We start from the raw sequence: 20,307 nt of genomic DNA, 5'->3' as shown, positions 1-20,307 counted from the left end.
ACAGACATTTTTCAAAAGAGGAAATCCAAATGGCCAACAGACACATGAAAAAATGCTCAGGATCCCTAGCCATCAGGGAAATGCAGATCAAAACCACAATGAGGTTTGACTTCACCCCGGTTGGATTGGCTTACATACAGAAATCAACCAACAACAGATGCTGGCGAGGATGTGGGGAACAAGGGACACTAATCCACTGTTGGTGGGAATGCAAACTGGTAAAGCCACTATGGAAGACAGTTTGGAGAGTCCTCAGAAACCTGAATATAGCACTACCACAGGACCCAGCCATCCCACTCCTTGGAATTTACCAAAATGGAATTAACGGGGAGAAAAAAAGAGCCATTAGCACCTCAATATTTGTTGCAGCTCAATTCACAATAGCTAAGACCTGGAATCAACCTAAATGTCCATCAACGGATGACTGGATAAAGAAACTATGGGATATGTACTCTATGGAACACTATACAGCAGTAAAAAAAAAAAAAAAAAAAAAATGAAATCCGGGCATTTACAACAAAATGGAGGAAGCTGGAAAACATCATGCTGAGTGAAATAAGCCAGTCCAAAAGGGACAAATATCATATGTTCTCCCTGATCGATGGCAACTAAACGAGCATCTAAAATGATACCCATTGAAGAGAAATGGACACTGTGAGAGACAATGACATGATCAGCCCTTGTCTTGACTGTTGAGGAACAACTTACCATTTTATTCCTTTTAGTATTTTCGTTGTTGTTGTTGTTGTTGCTCTGTTTGTTCTACATAAGACCACTGGTTGAACTCTGTAATCAATGCACAATCATTCTTAGGCATTTAAAATTAACAGAAAAGTGATCTATGGTAAACATAGGAGTGGGAATAAGAGAGGGAGGAGATATATAGGTTGGCACATGCTCACTCGGACTTACCTCCAATGGTGGAACTAGAAATGTGCCAGGGGATTTCAAATCAATCTTACCAAGGAGGCAGGTACCAATGCCAGCGCACTTGGTAAAGTGATAAGTATAAATACACAACCGATCAAAAAGATAGGGTATGTGTCGAAGAGATTTCACAAATAAGACCAGTGTAAGCAAATACTGAAGGATAGAATTAAAAGGGAGAGAATGATCCTGCAGGGGAAGCAGGACACACAGCAGAGTCATAGAATGGCAAACGCCCAAAACAGCACTCCTGCCTCAGAATCAACCCTTGGGACATTCGGATCTGGCTAAAAGGTCCATGAGAGTCTCACAGGCATGGAAAGCCATGACACAGTGGCAAAAAACTCTAAATGAAAGATCCTGGTGAACAAGACCCTAGCAGAAGGAACAGGCCATCAAGGAGAGAGGCGCCTTTCTCTGAAGGGAGGAAGGAACCTCCACTGTGATACAGCCTTGACTAAACAAGTTCAGAGTCGGTGAACTCAAGGGGCTTCCATAGCCTAGACAGCTCATAGCAAGAGTTTCGGGTGATTGCTGATGTCATAAATAAGAGTGCCAATTGTTAAATCAACAATCGGGAGTCACTGGGTACATGCTCCCCACGTAGGATTTCTGTCCTTAATGTGTTTTACTATGAAACTTAAAAACACTACTAGTCGCTTTTTCCCCACATCCTCTCCAGCATCTATTGTTGGTAGATTTCTGAATGTGAGCCATTCTAACCAGGGTGAGGTGAAACCTCATTGTGGTTTTGATTTGCATTTCCCTGATTGCTAGTGATCTTGAACATTTTTTCATGTGTCTGTTGGCCATTTGGATTTCCTCTTTCGAAAAATGTCTATTGAGGTCCTTGGCCCATCTATTAAGTGGGTTGTTTGTTTAGTTGTTGTGGAGTTTCTTGATCTCTTTGTAGATTCTGGTTATCAACCCTTTATCTGTAGCATAATTTGCAAATATTTTTTCCCATTCTGTCGGTTGCCTATTCACTTTCCTGACTGTTTCTTTTGAAGTACAGAAACTTCTCAATTTGATGCAATCCCAAATGTTAATTTTGGTTTTGACTGCCTGTGCTTCTGGGGTCTTTTCCAAGAAGTCTTTGCCAGTACCTATATCTTGCATGGTTTCTCCATTGCTCTCTAATAATTTGATGGTTTCGGGTCATAGATTTAAGTCTTTAATCCATGTTGAGTGAATTTTTGTGTAAGGTGAAAGGTATGGATCTTGCTTCATGCTTCTGCACGTGGAAATCCAATGCCCCAAATGTTGGAGTTAGAAATGTGCCAGGGGATTCCAATACAATCCCATCAAGGTGGCATGTACCAATGCCATCTCACTAGTCCAAGTGATCAATCTCAGTTCACAATTGATGACTCTGATAGGTCTAAGAGTCAAAGGGATCACACAAACAAGACTAGTGTCTGCTAATACTAACTGATGGAATCAAAAAGGGAGAGAAGGATCCAACATGGGAAGCAGGATACATAGCAGACTAATAGAATGGCAGATGTCCTAAATAGCACTCTGGCCTCAGAATCAGCCCTTAAGGCATTCAGATCTGGCTCAAGAGCCCATGAGAGTATTGTAGGCATGGAAAGCCAAGACACACTGGAAAAAAAAAAAAAGGAAGAAAAAAAAGAAGAAGAAGACCTAAATGAAAGATCTCTGTGAGTAAGATCCCAGTGGAAAGAACGGGGCCATCAAAGAAGGAGGTACCTTTCTCTGAAGGGAGGAGAGAACTTCCACTTTGACTATGTCCCTATTGGAATAAGATCAAAATCGGCGAACCCTAAAGGCTTCCATAGCCTTGGCAACTGATGACTAGAGCCTAGGGAGATTACTGACGCCATAAACAAGAGTGTCAAATTGTTAAGTCAACAACAGGAGTCACTGTGTACTTACATCTCATGTGGGAATCTGTCCTTAATGTGTTGTACATTGCGAAGTAATGCTATAACTAGTACTGAAACAGTATTTTTACACTTTGTGTTTCTGTGTGGGTGCAAACTGATGAAATCTTTACTTAGTATATGCTGAATTGATCTTCTGTATATAAAGATAATTGAAAATGAAAAAAAAAACCTGGTGTTAAATTGGAAATTGCATAGAAAATTAATTTTTAAAAAATATCATGTAGGATCTCTGTCTTTAATATGCTGTACACTGTTATTTAATGCTATAACTAGTACTCCAACAGTATTTTTCACTTTATGTTGCTATGTGGGGGCAAACTGTTGAAATCTTTGCTTAATGTATACTGAACTGATCTTCTGTATATAAAGAGAATTGAAAATGAAAAAAAAAAAAAACACTACTAGTCGAACAATACCCTATACCTTGTGTGGTTGTGTGAATGCAGCCTGTTGAAATCCTTGCTTAGTATATACTAAGTTGATCTTCAGTATATGAAGGTAATTGAAAATGAAACTCGATGAAGGGTGGGATTGGAGAGGGAGTGGGAGAGGGGAGGGCCACGGGAGGGACGGAGGTTGCGGGGGGGGGGGAGCCACAACAATACAAAAGTTGCACTTTATAAATTCACATTTATGAAATAAAAAAGAAAAAAGAAAAAAAGAAAATAAATAAAATATGGAATCAACCCAAATACCCATCAGCTGAAGACTGGATTAAGAAATTATGGGACATGTATACATGGAATACTACACAGTGGTAAAAAAAAAAAATCCTGTTGTTTTGCAACATAATGGATGAAAGTGGAAAACATCATACTTAATTAAATAAGCCAGTACCTAAAGGAAAAATACCATGTATTCTCCCTGATCTTTGAAAACTAATAGAGCACCTAAAAGGTAATCTATAGAAGTGAAATTAACACTTCTTTTTTAAAAAGATTTATCTATTTCTTTGAAAGTCAGAGTTACACAGAGAGAGGAGAGACAGAAAGAGAGAGAGGGAGAGAGAGAGAGAGAGATCTTCCATCTGTTGATTCACTCCCCAGATGGCCACAACAGCCCTGAGCTGCACCGATCCGAAGCCAGGAGTCAGGAGCTGCTTACAGGTCTCCCACATGGGTGCAGGGGCCCAAGGACTTGGGCCATCTTCTACTACTTTCCCAGGCTATAGCAGAGAGCTGGATCAGAAGAGGAGCAGCTGGGACTAGAATGAGCACCCATATGGGATGTCGGTGCTTCAGGCCAGGGCTTTAACCCGCTGCACCACAGCGCCAGCCCCTGTGAAATTAACACTTCAAGATGCAATGACTTTGAACAGCCTTTGTCTTGGTTGTTGAGGAACAGTTTTTTTTTTTTTTCATACAATTTGTTGAACTCTTTACTTAGTATAGAGTTAATTGTATGTGTATAAAGTTAATTGAAAATAGATCTTTGTTAAAAATAAGAATGGGAATAGTAGGGGGATGAGGAAGAGATGTGGGAGGGTGAGTAAGTGGGAAGAACCACTATATTCCTAAAGTTGTATTTATGAAATGCATGAAGTTTGTATTCCTTAAATAAAAGGTTTCTGGGGATAAAACAAACAAAAACCCAGAGTATATATCCAGGAAAAATCACTCAGACACCATGAAAATTGAAATTTAGGGACTATAATTAAAATATAAAGCAAAATCAAACGGACAGTAGTAAGTCTTTATCTATCAATAACTACCTTAAATGTTGATGGAATAAATTATCCGATTAAAAGACACAGAGAATGAGTGGATTAAAAAATCAGGACCCTATTCTATGTTGCTTACAAGAAACTCAATTCATACACATAGAAAGAACATAAAGTGATAGAACAGATATCCCATGAAAATGCAACATGAAAAAAAGGAGTAGCCATATTTCTATCAGATAAAATATATTTTAAATCAGATGCAATACAAAGAGACCAGAAAGATCATTGTAATGATAAAGAGTTCACTCCAGCAAGAAGGAATAACACACACAAACATACCCGATATTGGAATACCCAAATACAGAAAGAAAATATTAATACACTTCTTTCCCTATCTAGATATGTGGTCTTTCTATTTCTTGCCTAATTGCCCTGATTAAAGCCTTCAGTACAATGTTAAGCAAAAGTGGCAAGAGTGGGCATCCTTCTTTAGTTCTTTGAGAAGGGAAACTTTCATTCTTGTACCTTTAAGTTAGCTGTGTAGTTTATCAAACTGAGAAAGTTCCTTTGAATTCTTAGTTTCTTGAGTGTTTTTTAAATCATGAAGTAGTGTTAGATTTTGTCAAATTCTTTTTCTATATCTATTAAAATGATCATGTGATTGTCCTTCTTCATTCTATCTTTATGGTGTATTACATTGATTTTCATGTAAAGGCAACCTTGCATTTCTGCGGTAAGTCTCACTTAGTCATGGAGTGTAATATTTTGTATGTGCTACTGCATTTGGCTTACTAGTACTTTGTTCAGGGTGTTTTTTTTTTTTTGGTCTATACTTATAAGGTATATTATTATTTAGGTTTATTCCCTGTGATGCCTTTATCTGGTGTTGGTAACTTGTAGAATGATATAGGAAGTGTTCCTTTTTCTTTTCCATTTTGGTCTGTGAAGAGTTGGTATTCATTTTTCTTTGAATGTATGGTAGGAGTTACCAATGGAGCCTCTGCTACTGGATCCTCTCTTTTTTTTAAGTTTTTTTGATTATTATCTCAGTCTGTTTACTTGTTATATATCTGCTTGTATTATGTTTCTTCCTGAGTCATTTGATAGTTTGTGTCCTTCAAGAACTTGTCCTTTTAGGTCCGGTGCTGTGGCGCAGTGGGTTAAAGCCCTGGCCTGAAGCACCGGCATCCCATATGGGCTCTAGTTCAAGTACTGGCCTCTCCACTTCTGATCCAGCTCTCTGCTATGGCCTGGGAAAGCAGTAGAAGATGGCTCAAGTCCTTGGGCCCCTGCACCCACGTGGGAGACCTGCAAGCAGCTCCTGACTCCTGGCTTCAGATCGGCACAGCTCCGAGCTGTTGTGGCCATCTGGGGAGTGAACCAGCGGATGGAAGACCTCTCTCTCTCTCTCTCTCTCTCTCTCTCTCTCTCTCTCTCTCCCCCTCTTTCTGTAACTCTGTCTTTCAAATAAATCTTTAAAAAAAAAAAAAAAAAGAACTTGTCCTTTCTAGAATTTCAACTGTGTTGGCAGATAGTTTTTCAGTATATTCCCTCATAATTCTATTTATGTAAAGTCAAGTCCCATTTAATTCCTGGTTTTAACAATTTGAGTTTTCTCTCTTTTTTTGGGTCAGTTTAGCTATAGGTTTGTCCATTTGGTTAATCTTTCCAAAGAACCAACTTTGAGAACTGCTGATTTTCTCTATTGTTTTTCTATTCTTATTTATTCATTCCCATGTAAATCATTATTCTCTCCCTTATTATTTTGAGTTTAATTTGTTCTTCTTTTTCTACCATGTAGTGGAATTTTGCTTTATTGTTTTGAGATCTTATTTTTTAATGTAGCTGTTTGTGAAGGGCCATCAAAAAGTTCATAGAAGGGCCAGTATTGTGGTATAGTGGGTAAAGCTGCTGCCTGCATCCTGTATGGGTCCAAGTTCGTGTCCTACTTGCTCACTTCCAATCCCAGCTCCATGCTACTTTGCTTGGGAAAAGCAGGAGAAGATAGCTCAAGTTTTTGGGCTCTTGCCACCCAACATGGGAGACTGGATGAAACCCTTGGCTCCTGGCTTTGGTCTAGCTTAGCGCTGGCCATTGCAACCATCTGGGGAATGTACTAGTGGATAGAAGATCTTGCTTTGCGTGTGTGTGTGTGTGTGTGTGTGAGTGTGGATATCTCTGCCTTTCAAATAAATTAATTTTAAAAAAATTCATAGAAAATATACATTATCTTTGAATTTTGTTTTTCCACAGACTTTTCGAAGCACACTATATGGTTATAAGTTTCTATATGATCACTGATTTTGTTGCATTCCATGCATTTTTGGCACATTTCTCATCATTTTCTTTCTTATAAAATTATTTTCTAATTTTCCTTGTGTTTTTTTTTTTCGTTGATTTATTGGCTATGGGAGTGTGTTGTTTGATTTCCATATCTTTGTGATTTTTACAAGTGTTCTTCTGTTTCTGATTTCTAATTTTGTATGATTTGAATCCTTTTACATTTATTAAGACTTATTTTATGAGCACCAGCTACTTTCGACTTCCTCTCATAAGCGTTTTCCATGCTTACCCCTTGTTCCAATTATCTTTGGTACTCCCTTTGGCAGGCCCTTTTGTCCACCCATGTTGACCATTGCAAAATATGAGTAAATGCTATATCCCTTTGTCTTTGGTATCTTCCCCTTTCAAGCCTAGCCTAGATACCACTGCCAGATGACTTTTAAAGTATTCTCCAGTTTAGTGCCTCCATTTTATTAACACAATAATCCCATATTCCTTAACCTGCTTTTTACTATCTTCTGCAACATGAACAAAACTGCCATTTGCATCCTCACTTCTGAGATTTTCATCTTGGGCCATGGCTGTGGAAATGGTCCTGATAAATAAAACAGGAAGAACTCTGTGACTCGTTTGTAACCATGCCCTATCACTGCTAAAAATTCACCTAAGGACCAGGTCTGAGGCTCTTTGTTCTCACTTTTAACCACTTATTGATTTTAAAATAGTTACTTCTTGTATGTTTCTGTGAGATAGGAACTCGGAAAATTCAAAAGTTGTTCAATGACTTTTCTCTTAAACTCTGTGACTTTTAGCATCGTCATCTTTGCATAAATAATTATAATGATTGAATCAGAGGTTAAAGAAATAAGGACTTCTTGCATACCATCATCAAAATATTTATTTTTTTTTAACTTTTATTTAATGAATAAAAATTTCCAGTGTACAGCTTATGGATTAAAATGGCTTCCCCCCCCCATACCCCCATAACTTCCCTCCCACCCGCAACCCTCCCCTCTCCCGCTCCCTCTCCCCTTCCATTTGCATCAAGATTCATTTTCAATTCTCTTTATATACAGAAGATCAATTTAGTATAAAGATTTCAACAGTTTGCACCCACATAGAAACACAAAGTGAAACATACTGTTTGAGTACTAGTTATAGCATTAAATCACAATGTACAGCACATTAAGGACAGAGATCCCACATGAGGAGCAAGTGCACAGTGGCTCCTGTTGTTGACCCAACAAATTGACACTCTAGTTTATGGCGCCAGTAACCATCCTAGGCTGTCGTCATGAGTTGCCAAGGCTATGGAAGCCTTCCAAGTTTGCCGACTCTGCTCATATTTAGACAAGGTCATAAAAGACAGAGTGAGGATAGTAACCAATGATCCTAAGAGTGGCATTTACCAGGTTTGAACAATTATACAGCATTAAGTGGGGAAGAGGACCATCAGTACACACATGTTGGGAGTAGAGCCATTGGTGGTAGAGTAGAGGTTATGATTACAAAGGAATGAGGCCCAAGTGCACTAGACAGGGCCTAGAACAAAGGACAGAGTCATTATTAGAGGAGCTAAGAAAGGTGCTGTCTAAGCTACAATTAAGTTTTCTGATTGAGAGGCAAATAGAACCTGATAGAAGGGGCTTGATAATAATCTGGTGGGCTTTGGGCCTTGTAAATTCAGAGGCCCAGACCTATCTATCTCTTCACATGGGGTATATCCTAAGGGAGGTGTGAACCTCCTAGGGGAAGGCACTCTGTTGACTTTCATTACTTGGCTGGCCTGGGAGGAGAGCTAGCCAGGTAAAGGCAGGGGGCATCTCTAACAAGAAATTTACAGTTCTGCCTGCAATGTTGCTGACCCTACTTGACCATCCCCTCAGCTGCAGTGGTCGCGTTGGAAGTTGGGCTGAGTGAAGGGCTTTTCAGCTTAGAGCCAACAAGATCTGTGGCTCTGACCTGGGCATCCTTCGACTCCAGGGCAGGTCCATGTCCAGTGATCCAACTCTTGGCAGAGCTGCCAGGGCTCTTCACAAGTTGACTTCTGCTGAAGCCCAGGCTTACCACATTGAAAGCCACTGCAGTGGACTGGCCTGTTGGGTCTCCTTGAGGGCAGATCACTGTACAGATCAGCCATTAATAGGCCTGCCACCCATTGCTTCTGATGCCGAGCTTTCTTTTCCTCCTGGTTTGTGTTAAAGCAGACCAGAGGATGCAAGTCAAGGGAGTGCCCAAATCCCATCTCTAATCTTCGGTGGCCTGAACTACAAGTCTATAGTCACAGGCATGTTCTGTAGTAGTTTTTCTAAGGTAGACAATGCCCATGAGGAAAATTATATTCTCACTTTAAAACTTTCTTTCCCTTTGGCCTGAAAGGGAGGTTTTTTCTACTTACTGTATACTTCGCTGATGGCGAAGTGAATCTAGCTATGAGATTATAATTTGAGATCTTATTTGGGCTATGCTATTGCTGAAAAATGTTAGCCATCTCTTTTATAAGGTCTAAAGATTAAATTGTGCATCCTACAGATTGCTTCTTAATAGAATTAGTTTCCTACCTTGAAGAGAATAGAGAAATGAAAGAACAAGTTTGGCTTAGAATAGAGAAATGAGGGAGCAAGTCCTAGATCGCTTGCTGACAATAGCAATATCACATGAATACTTAGCAAACCGTTTCAACCATTAGATAACAACTTAAGAAAACATTTACCAGAAGGTCCAATGCCTTCTATAAATTTTAAGAATCATGTATTTGGAAACACCTCTTAAATATCTAACATGGTGTAGTTTGTTTAGCCGGTAAACTTAAGCACAACCATCTAAAATGTTTTTAGTTTCTTTCTACCAACAAGTCTAAAACATATGATACACAGATTCAGGTCCCACAAATTAAAATGTATTTTGATTGATTTTAGCAGCTTAAATTTATGGACAATCTTATCTATAAGCCATTTAAAATAAAACTCTTAATAAAATTTGCCCATGTGGACATACAATATGTACACATATATAATATAGCATAGTAGACCAATATAGCAATTTTAATAATAGCTTTTAAAATCTTTAACTCTTTTTGTAGCTTGCCAATTGATTTGAATTGCTTTTTGTTTTTAGTAACCTCAGTTAACCATACTTTCTCTCAGTTGGTACTGTTAATAGATTATTGGCTTCATCTGTTTACAGAGCCATCCCAAAGTACTGAATACAATAGAAGTGGCTGGAAAAAGTCCATAGGAACCTATAGGAGGACAGCTAAACACAGAACCAACAACACTTTAGTTTTATGAGCAGCAAATCATATATAACTGTGGATGACAAAAGACTTTAAGTCGCCATGTTTAAAACTATAAACTCATCAACCAACAAGAGGCACTTGCTTACTTCACAGTATTTTTGAAAGCACCTGTAGGATTTTACAAGTATTTAACCCTTTAAGCCTCTGGGGCTTTCTCATTAAGATAACTATCATGTCTAGTAACACAAGATCATTAGACTTTTTAATTCTCAAACATTTGTATTAATAGCATTTTCCATTATAGAAACTTAAAGTCTGGTACCACATCACATCTTGACAGTCCTTCTAATATACTCCAAATAGACTGATTAGTTGGTGTCTCTATAAGATGAGAGACATAGGTCCTTCGATTTTTTTCAGTTGGGCCCAAACTGGAAAAACCAAAGTCCAGGATTTACTGGAAATTTTAGAGACCAGATTGTTTGAAACTTCGATTTTTTGAATGCCTGTCAAGAATGCCAAGAAGGCTCAAAATCCAAAATATCTGGTTGAAATAAGATTCCTTAAAATCATGACATAACATAGACCAAATTTGATCATTGTTACAAGGTGATTATTCAAATTTTTGAAAAAAGCACATATTTAAATAACCCATAGCTCTTAATAAAAATTCAGCTGTTTTTGAACAATTAGAATTTAACAGACATCAAGCGAACATAATAGATTACTTTAACACATTGCTTTAACAGAGCATCAGAGTTTAATTCTGTGTCAAAGAGAAATTGAGCTTCCTGTGATCTTTTGCTGTGAGGTTTCCTTCCTTTACCTTCTTTCATATTGGTGACCATGTTTCTGTGTTTCTGTGTGTAAGACATCTTTAAGCATCTTTTGCAGGGCAGGATGAGTGGCAACCAATTCTTTCAGTTTCTGTTTGCTATGAAAAGTCTTAATTTCACCTTCATTCACAAATGAGAGCTTTGCAGGATATAGTATTCTGGGCTGGCAGTTTTTCTCTCTTAGTACCTGGGCTATGTCTCGCCATTCCCTTCTAGCTTGTAGGGATTCTGATGAGAAGTCTGCTGTGAGTCTAATTGGAGATCCTCTAAGAGTGATCTGACGTTTCTTTCTTGCACATTTTAGGATCTTTTCTTTATGTTTCACTGTGGTGAGTTTGATTACAACATGTCGTGGTGAGGATCTCTTTTGGTCATGTTTATTAGGGGTTCTATAAGCTTCCTGTACTAAGATGCCTCTGTCCTTCTCCAAACCTGGGAAATTTTCTGCTAGTATCTCACTGAAAATGCCTTCTAATCCTTTCTCCCTCTCCATGCCTTCAGGAACTCCTAGAACCCGAATGTTGGGTTTTTTAATAGTATCCTGTAGATTCCCGACAATATTTTTTAGATTTCTAATTTCTTCTTCTTTTCTATGGTTTTCCTGTTTCCTTTCCTGTTCTCTGTCTTCTAAGTCTGATATTCTCTCTTCTGCTTCGCCCATTCTGTTTTTAAGGCTCTCTAATGTGTTTGTCATTTGATCTATTGAACTCTTCATTTCATTATGATTTCTAGTCACTATCAGAGTTTCTTGTTCCACTAGTTGTTTCATTTCATTTTGATTCCTCCTTAATATTTCACTTTCACGAGAGAGATTTTCTATCTTGTCCATTAAGGATTTCTGTAGTTCAAGAATTTGTTTTTGAGAACTTCTTAATGTTCTTATCAATTTTTTGAGATCCGCTTCTTGCATTTCTTCGATCCCATCATCTTCATAATCTTGAATTGGGGTGTCTTTTTCATTTGGGGGCATCATAGTTTCTTTTTTGTTCTTGTTATCTTGGTTTTTGCCTTTGTTGTTTGGCATGTTGGAGATATTTGGTTTCTTCACTGTGGTGTTTTTTCTTGTTACACTATGGCTCTATATTAAGTGGACTGTCTGCTTTCAGTGGAGCCTTAGAGGCTTGAGATGAGTGGGGCCCTAGAGCTGTGTTTGGTTCCTCAGGGTTGAGGGTGTGTCAAGGATGACACTCCCAGGTTAGGTGTGGTAAATCTCTCTTTCTTTTTTTGATTTAAAAGGGAAGTAATTCCGCACAGCTGAACGTAATTGGAGGTAGTTAGCAGGCAAATGATATACCCACAGGAGCCAGAGATCAGAAGCTCTTTCCCACGGACCACACAGGGAATCTCTGCTGCCCTCAGTGTGGGTTCCAATTCTCCTGCAGTCTCCCACTGGGTTGCCAAGTTAGATGCTAATCTCCTGTTATTTCACCCCTCCCCACAGAGTCAGGTTTTTCTGCTAGGCTCAGGGCCCGTGCAGACCTGAGGTAGCCCTGCTTATGACGTATGTCCAAAATGGCGCCTGCTCTGTCTTGCTTGCCTTTGAGAGGTGAGCGGAGAGAGAGAAACTTGTGTCCGTATCAGTCACTTTTTTTATTTTTTTTCTCTCTCTTCTAGTTAGCCTGGTGAACTTTTCCCCATGGAGTTTCAAGCCTCGTTCCCTCTAGCCTCCTCTTTCCGCTTGCCTGCTGGTATCTCGGGCTATGGAGGTTCGGCTCACCTCGCGTTCCAGTGCTGGTGCGTTGAGTCTGCCGCTGGTGTCCCGAACTTGGGCTCCCACGCTCTCCACGCAGGTCCACTATGAATCACTAGTTCCGGAAGAGTTTCCTCTGCTGTTTCATCCCCTACTCTTCCTTGACCCTGCAGTATCTCCACTTATATTAAACTTTCTCTCCCCCCGGACTAAGTGTGCTCCCTGCCTATTCCGCCATCTTGCCGCTATCCATCATCAAAATATTTATGCTTCACAATATTTACAATGATTCATGCAACTTGTTACTGGAAAAGCTTCTCTTCTGATCTTTAGTCCTGAGTCTAAATGATTCTTCTGTAAGATCCACACTGTTACATATCAAAAATGATTTCTACCTTTTTGTCTTATAACTCCTTCCTTTTATAATAGTTTTCTATGCATGTTCCTTTACTAGTATAGAAGTTGTTTTTACATGGAACGTTCTATAATAGGGAATAGTATAAATATTTTTGAGATAATGAATGATTGAATAATTTACAAATGCATTTTACTTATATTTTTTTCAAGTCTTCCAGACCCAAACGTATTTCATCTCTTGCCAGACCTGCTGGAAGAGTCTCAGTTCACTTATTTAAGCTAATACTACCCTTCTCTACCTATTCCTGCTACTTGTCCTCTTTGCCTATTGCTGTAACAGAGACATCCCACTGCAGAAGCATCATCCATGGCTTCTTCCTAGAGCCTCTGACACAAGTTCTTATTTTCAGCTTCATGTTCTACACCCTGTTACTTCTTCCTATTTTTTAGTCTGTTCTATGATCTATTGTATCTTTTAAAGAGTGAAATGATCAGATGTATTAGCCCTACCTATCTCACTTCTTTTTATCTTACTTCCACTTCAGACCCATCTCTCAGAGCTTTCCTCATTCTCATTTCTATCGTTTCTTTAGATAAATTGCCATCTTTACTATAAAACTCTTTCCCATTACTTATATGAAAAATTATATCTCTGTCATTTGCCTTCAGATTTGTTTTTTTTCTATATACATTACCTTGATTGTTATGACAAAAGTGATGATCATGACTTTGTTTGTCTTCTGTGACACTGTTCCTAGCAGATAGTAGACATTCAATACATACTTGTCACAGGAATGATTAAATATATTTAAAATTTAAATGTTCTCTCTTCAACATTCAGACAACTCCCGATATTATGTTAACTGTTTAAAAAATTCATTTCTCTTAGGAAAGAAGGTACTAGTATCCCATAATTGTGTAGTGAGGGGCAGTAGATTTGTAAGATGAAAATTTCATTTGTTATCATCATGATATATCTATATATGAAATTTCAGTTATATTTTTATTACAAGGACACATACACATTTGAAATTGTGCTTTAGATCAGTTACTCTTTCAGGATTTCATATTAAAGGAAATTAAAAGAAATAAAATACATGATTTTGTATCTTGTTTTCAAATTATTGTGAAAAAGATAGAGTAACATGAAATACCAAGTGAGTTTAACTTGGTATAAACTCCCCCCTCATTTAATCTGTTATTCATACTTCAGCTTTAAACTAACAAATACATTTCTTGGAGAATATTTAGATACTGGAGGGAAGTATCTTTTGATATCTGTTAAAGTTAGTTTTCATATTTCTTCAAAAAGTGTAGGAATCATAGTCCAGAAGTTAGATTTATATCTTTCCCACAGGATCACATCATTGATTCATTTCCTATTGACTGTGATTTTAAGTTTCTTTTCCTAGGAAAAGTGAAATATTGTAGCACTTATATTTCAGAGAGTGGATAATGTCACTTAGCAATATACCGCTCTATGAAGACCTTTGTATGTCCAGAAATTACTGTTAATGGTTAATGTAAAAGGAATAATTCACTGTAAGTATTGACTTTTAAAAGTCTTTTGTTCTTTCAAGGTGGATTCCAGAAGTGCAGAATATTTATTACCAAGGTAATAAAAAAAAGCAATTGCCAACTGGTGACAGCAGTACCAAATTGGAATCTTTTTTCAATTGTGCTGCTACACTTATGACTTTACAACTGCAGGACCTCGCATTAGTCTCCATGCAAGATTTCACAGACTTAATTGCACAACCCCCTGTAAGTACAGTTCAGTTATACTCTTATGTATTTATTATTTTTAAAATTCTTTCAGATAGGGATAAAATACATTTATTAGTGAGAGGCAGAAAGTTTACCTTTTTTTTTATGTGAAAGGCAGAGTGAGTGGTAGGGTGTTAGTGGTAGGGAGGTGGATCTTCCATCTACTAGTTTATTCTCAAATGCCCACAACAGTAGAGCTAGGCCAGGCCAAAGCCAGGAACTCTATTCTGGTCTCTCACATGGGTGGTAGGAACCTAAGTACTTGGGCCATCATCTGCTGTCTTCTAGGTGCATTAGTAGGAAGCTGGATTGGCAGTGGAGGAGTGGAGTTAGGACTTGATCCCAGGCATGCTGATATTGGGTGTGGGTATCCTTAGTAGCAGCTTAATCCACTGTGCAACACTGTCTGCCTCCAGAAAATAATCTTTAGACATGATACACTTATCCATTAAAAAATGTCTACTTGCATATTAAGAATATATTATCATCACATTAGGTAAATATTAGAGATACTAAGTTAAAATTTCCATAGTTAGGAAACTTGGGTTATGCATGCTGGGGAAATTTTTCACAAGGAGTGTTTTCTCTTTCTATAAATTGGTCATGGTACATTGTGAGAAGAGTTTGGTTTTGAATTGTTCTTATGCTGTTTCTTGTATGATTCTAAAACTCCACTGTTATTCATGCACATCCTCCTTTTTTTAGATTTTATAGTCGAGCTGTGGGATAAGTGGATATTAGATACCAATATGTCTAGCTTGGAATCATTTTTGCATGTTTTAGTACAGCTCCTTGGCATATACAAGTGTATATTACATGTATGAACATTTTCCCCCATACAGGATTCTGTTAGAGCTTTTGAACATCCAGGTTTCATCATGAGGCTGATCCTTGAAAATGACACCATTAAGTTTGAACCAGACTTTAATGACTACATAGATATCTTTCTAAATGTTTATAATATCATGATTAAGGCTGTCAGTTTTGTGCCAAGAGTTGAAACAAAATTGTATTCCAAGTGGGTGAGTAACAACGATATTCTGATTGCTTGAATTTACATAATAATAATCACTTCAATAGCTTCTGGAAAGTGTAGACAGGTATTCACTACTTCACAGAATATAAGTGGCCTAGTAATATTGGCATATCAGAAAACATTATTTCAAAAATACCATTTCCCATTAGCTACTCTTAAAATTACCTGCTTTCCTAGTGCAGTCTTCCATTATTGGGCTTCACTGAGAATATTCTGAGGGGAAAAAATGAAAGTTATTATTGGGTTTGAATGAATGTTTGCTGTCACTCTCATACCATTTGCTGTAGCACTAATAGTGCATTGTAGATGTCCATGATACTTTGTAAAACCATGCTTTGCTTGATTGTCCTCCTCATATACCCCCTTCCATTAATAGAGTTCCTGTCTCAGTCTCTTCAACTCATAGATGCCGTCTATGACAGCTGCAGTCTGTATTAGAGTAGTATATCTGAGGATTTTTTAGCTTACAAGGTTTGCAAACTTTGTAAGTCCAATCAATAGTTTTTGTTTTCTAGTTTTCAGATAGTTCACTAATACTAAATTGTACGAGACTAATATTAAAAGGTTTAAACAATAATAAAGTTAATACCTGTGTAGCTATAGCCATCTGAGGAAATAAAATATTAGTAATATTTTTAAACTCTCTTTCTTTATACCTTTCCACTCACACCCCATCCTTCTACCTTTCAATAAAAGAGTCACTGTCCTGAATATTGAGGTATTATTCTTAATTTCTAAAATAAGGCTTACTACATGACAATTTCTGTTTAGAATTTCCATCTCTTTATATAACTAGAATCATAAGTAATCTGTTACTTGTTTTATTTCATTTAACATTGTAAAATTCTCCATTTTGCGGATATTATTCTCATTCAACTTATGTATGTATTTAAGGGATTGGGGTGTCTCCTTGGAGGGGCTCCCTGAGCAAGGAGATCCCAGAGCGTGAGGGCTGGATCCCCCCAAAGCCCCTGCCTGGGCCTCACATGAGTATATACTTTGTAAAAAAAATACCCTGGTTATTGTTGATAATATTTTGTATTCATTTAGTGTGTCCATTAAACTTTTACCTTTTTTAAACCACATATGAATTTTTAATATTATTCTGTGGTAAATAATGCTAATATCTGTAGTCTTTGTCATTATGATTTTGGTTTTGATAACTCCTGCTCCTAGTGGTTTATTTCTCTTGGTATTTTTCTTTATTTAATGGGTTTATGATATGCAAGCTTCATACAGGGAAGTCTTTGAGGCCTTGGTTTAAGTTGATTGCTTTGGAAATTGCATATTTTCCTGACAGGTGCTGTGGAGGTCCCTACAGATCAGTGATCATTTTTAAACTAAATCCCTGCTTAACAATTCTGTGGGTAAGCCAGGCAGTGTGAATACTTACCCAAACCTATACTAGGATAGGCTGATGGTTACAAATTCTTAAGGCCACCTCTTTTCCCTCCTCTACTGTGAAACAGAGCAAAACCAGGACATTTTCCTTGCATTTTTCCCACTCCCATCATTCAAAGGTTTGGTCACCTTTCATCATTCTGAAGTTTTGTCTCCTCAAATCCTCACTTTGAAGTATGTCATCTTGCAGTGTTCTTGATTTTATATTAGAAGCTTTGCTCAGGATTGAGGCCTTGTTCCCTGACATCCACTCCACTCTCTCAGCCCCGCTTCTGTATACCCACCTTGCTGGAGGCTCAAAAGCAAAACTTAGGCCATAATGATCAACAGAGTCTCCAAATTAGCTGTTCATTTCTACACACAGCAACCTCTCCAATTATACTTCCTCTGATTTTGGCCACTTAGACTTTCCCTTATGATTTTGCTCCTTTAGCTATGTACAATAAAAGATAAACGTAGCATTTTCCCCAGCATATTTATGTGTTTTGACCAAGGTATTTGGTTTCTGGATATCTGTTTCTCATATTGCCACAAATAGAAGTCTCTCAAGAGCTTACTGAACACTTTGTCCATTGTGTAATTCCAATTTATCTATTCTTTACTGTTCTTTTTACCCAACATTCTTCAATAATAATTTGAGGTAGTTTAAGAAGCAAAAAATATAGCAAGTTCATAAGGATTACTAGACAAAGCTCCAAGTGGAGAAAATGACTCTTAAAGTTATCTTTATGAAAATAGTTGCTGTGATTTTATGGTTATAAAATATGTTTCTAAGCTTTCTGGTTTCTAAAGAGGAAAATATGACAAGATTTAATTAGGATTAACATAATTAATGTAAACTCAGGGAATAGGATAGTTTTCCTGACAAAATTTTGAGAGATAAGTCCTACACAGGGCATTACACATGAGGTAGATTATGATAACCTTATGTGTTAGAATTACCTGGTGACAGTTTAAATATACAAATTCCAGGGAACATCAACACCACTCTCTTTTATCCCAGAGGCGCAGGTTCACAATGACAGAGTTGGTACTCAGAAATCAGCACCGATAAAATATGCCTAGATGATTCTGGCAATTTGTCAGGTTTTTTGTTTTGTTTTGTTTTTTGTGTTTTTTTTTTTTTGTTTGTTTTTTTGACAGGCAGAGTGGACAGTGAGAGAGAGAGAGACAGAGGGAAAGGTCTTCCTTTGCTGTTGGTTCACCCTCCAATGGCCGCCGCAGCCAGTGTGCTACGGCCGGCGCACCGCGCTGATCAGATGGCAGGAGCCAGGTGCTTCTCCTGGTCTCCCATGGGGTGCAGGGCCCAAGCACTTGGGCCATCCTCCACTGCACTCCCTGGCCACAGCAGAGAGCTGGCCTGGAAGAGGGGCAACCGGGACAGAATCCGGCACCCCGACCGGGACTAGAACCCGGTGTGCCGGCACCGCAAGGTGGAAGATTAGCCTGTTGAGCTACGGTGCCGGCCTAATTTGTCAGTTTTTGAAAAAAATAATAACAGGGTAACTTGAGTAAGATAATTGAACACAACAGTGATCTTTGACAGCAGCTGCAGAAGTAGAATTCACATAGCTATCTATTATATAACCTTTAATAGAAACTGAAAGTGAATCAAAACACACTTTCTTGGGGGAAGGCAAACCAGTAAGAATTGGCTTATTGTGAGTCCCAGCACACCACTATCTCATATAATTTATTATGTTTTCAAACATCTCAGGTGTCTCATGCAAAATATCACTCTTAACTTTATATGTATTTTAGAATACATATTAAAATTTTGCTTTCTAATATAGTTCTGTTTAGAAAAATCTGTAGGCTTTAGAGATAAGGGGGCTGTTAATAAATTTAAAAAACATTTTATAATTAATACTAATAGACTTCACATGAGAACTAATAAGTTCACATTGCACCCAGCACTGTGAAATACACTGTATTAGCCTAATATTTCTTCTTCAGAAAAGATTACACCAAGCATCTTCTGAGCACAGGGGTGAAATGATGATGGTGTTAGTATTGGTGGTAGTAGGACTCACTAACATTCTCACAAGCATCTAGCTCTAAGCAAGAGGAAGTTTCAACTAGGGAGAATAGCATGCAAATGCCTCCTGAATAAACGAGCAAACTATTCTGTATACAAGTAATTCTTTGACATGACCAACTTGAGTGTTTTAGAATATCCACTAAGGGCAATGATTTTTGCTCCTTAAAGTTAAAAATACCTTCTGGATGATTGACGTGTGTGTCTATGTGTGTGTAGAGTAATTTGATTCAGATAATAAATCACATAGAAACATTTTTCTTATTTAGGAAGATGAGACCTATTTGTTTGCTTATTTAAAGTTGTTGTCTGGTCCACTCTTGCCCGCCATTATTCTAATTGGAATAGCAAAATACAAACTTAGTAACTAAGGATTTTTTAGTCTATTTTAGTTGTTGGTAGAAGATTAAAGGCCAGTGAATGAGTTAACAATCTTTCTTTGCCCTAGATAGATTTTTCCTGAAGTAGAAAACGTACAGTGATTAAAGGGTATGATATATGACATTAAGCTTGGATTATTTTCTTTTAATGATATACAGTGCAAATGCTACCTTATAGAGCTAGCATAATACACTTACACAAATGAAATGAGAATTTTTCTGTTTTTATTTTCTAAATCTTATTTTGTATATATATATATATATATATATATTCAAGAAACTATTCTTTCAGTTATACAGAAAAATGAGACATGTCTTGGCAGCCTTAAGGAAAACAAAAAAATATGAAATCTATATTTTAAAACATTACTGTGATTTAAAGTAACCTATTGTTTCTCCTCCTACCCCTTTGTTTAGGAAAGTAAGTCTAAACCAACAACCTTGAAGCCCATAATTGTGGATGAAATTGTAGATGCTCACAAAAAAAAGATTAAGGAAGTGATTATGAGAGAGAGCATGGCACCTATAGAGCACCTTAAGCTCTATGACAAGTATGATTTTTTAGTTACCAAAAAGGCTGAGGAAGATATTGATAATTTCCTTGCAGAAAATCATCATTATGAGAACATAATAGAAGAAATTCGTAAATACCAAAAACTCATGAAGGAAATACAATACACATCTAGAAAGGTAAATCATTCCAGCTTATACAATTGTTATCTATGGCTAATGATCTTTTCCAAGTTTATTAGCTTGCATTTTTCAATAAAGTGAAAGACTA

At 37.5% G+C, this 20,307-nt stretch overlaps 1 protein-coding gene across 1 annotated transcript in view; it reads left to right on the top strand.

Annotated features, from left to right (window-relative positions):
• Positions 1–20,307, top strand: part of DNAH7 (dynein axonemal heavy chain 7) — a 385,917-nt gene that overhangs the window by 81,229 nt on the left and 284,381 nt on the right. Inside the window, exons 11-13 of the mRNA XM_062189419.1 lie at positions 14,485–14,668; positions 15,514–15,693; positions 19,944–20,216. Coding sequence (XP_062045403.1) covers positions 14,485–14,668; positions 15,514–15,693; positions 19,944–20,216 — 637 coding nt within the window. The remainder of the gene's footprint in view (positions 1–14,484; positions 14,669–15,513; positions 15,694–19,943; positions 20,217–20,307) is intronic.

Source organism: Lepus europaeus, chromosome 1 (assembly GCF_033115175.1).
Source record: "Lepus europaeus isolate LE1 chromosome 1, mLepTim1.pri, whole genome shotgun sequence".
Classification (NCBI taxonomy): domain Eukaryota; kingdom Metazoa; phylum Chordata; class Mammalia; order Lagomorpha; family Leporidae; genus Lepus; species Lepus europaeus.
Note: the sequence above shows the minus strand (reverse complement) of the source record. Positions and strands in the feature narration are given on the sequence as shown.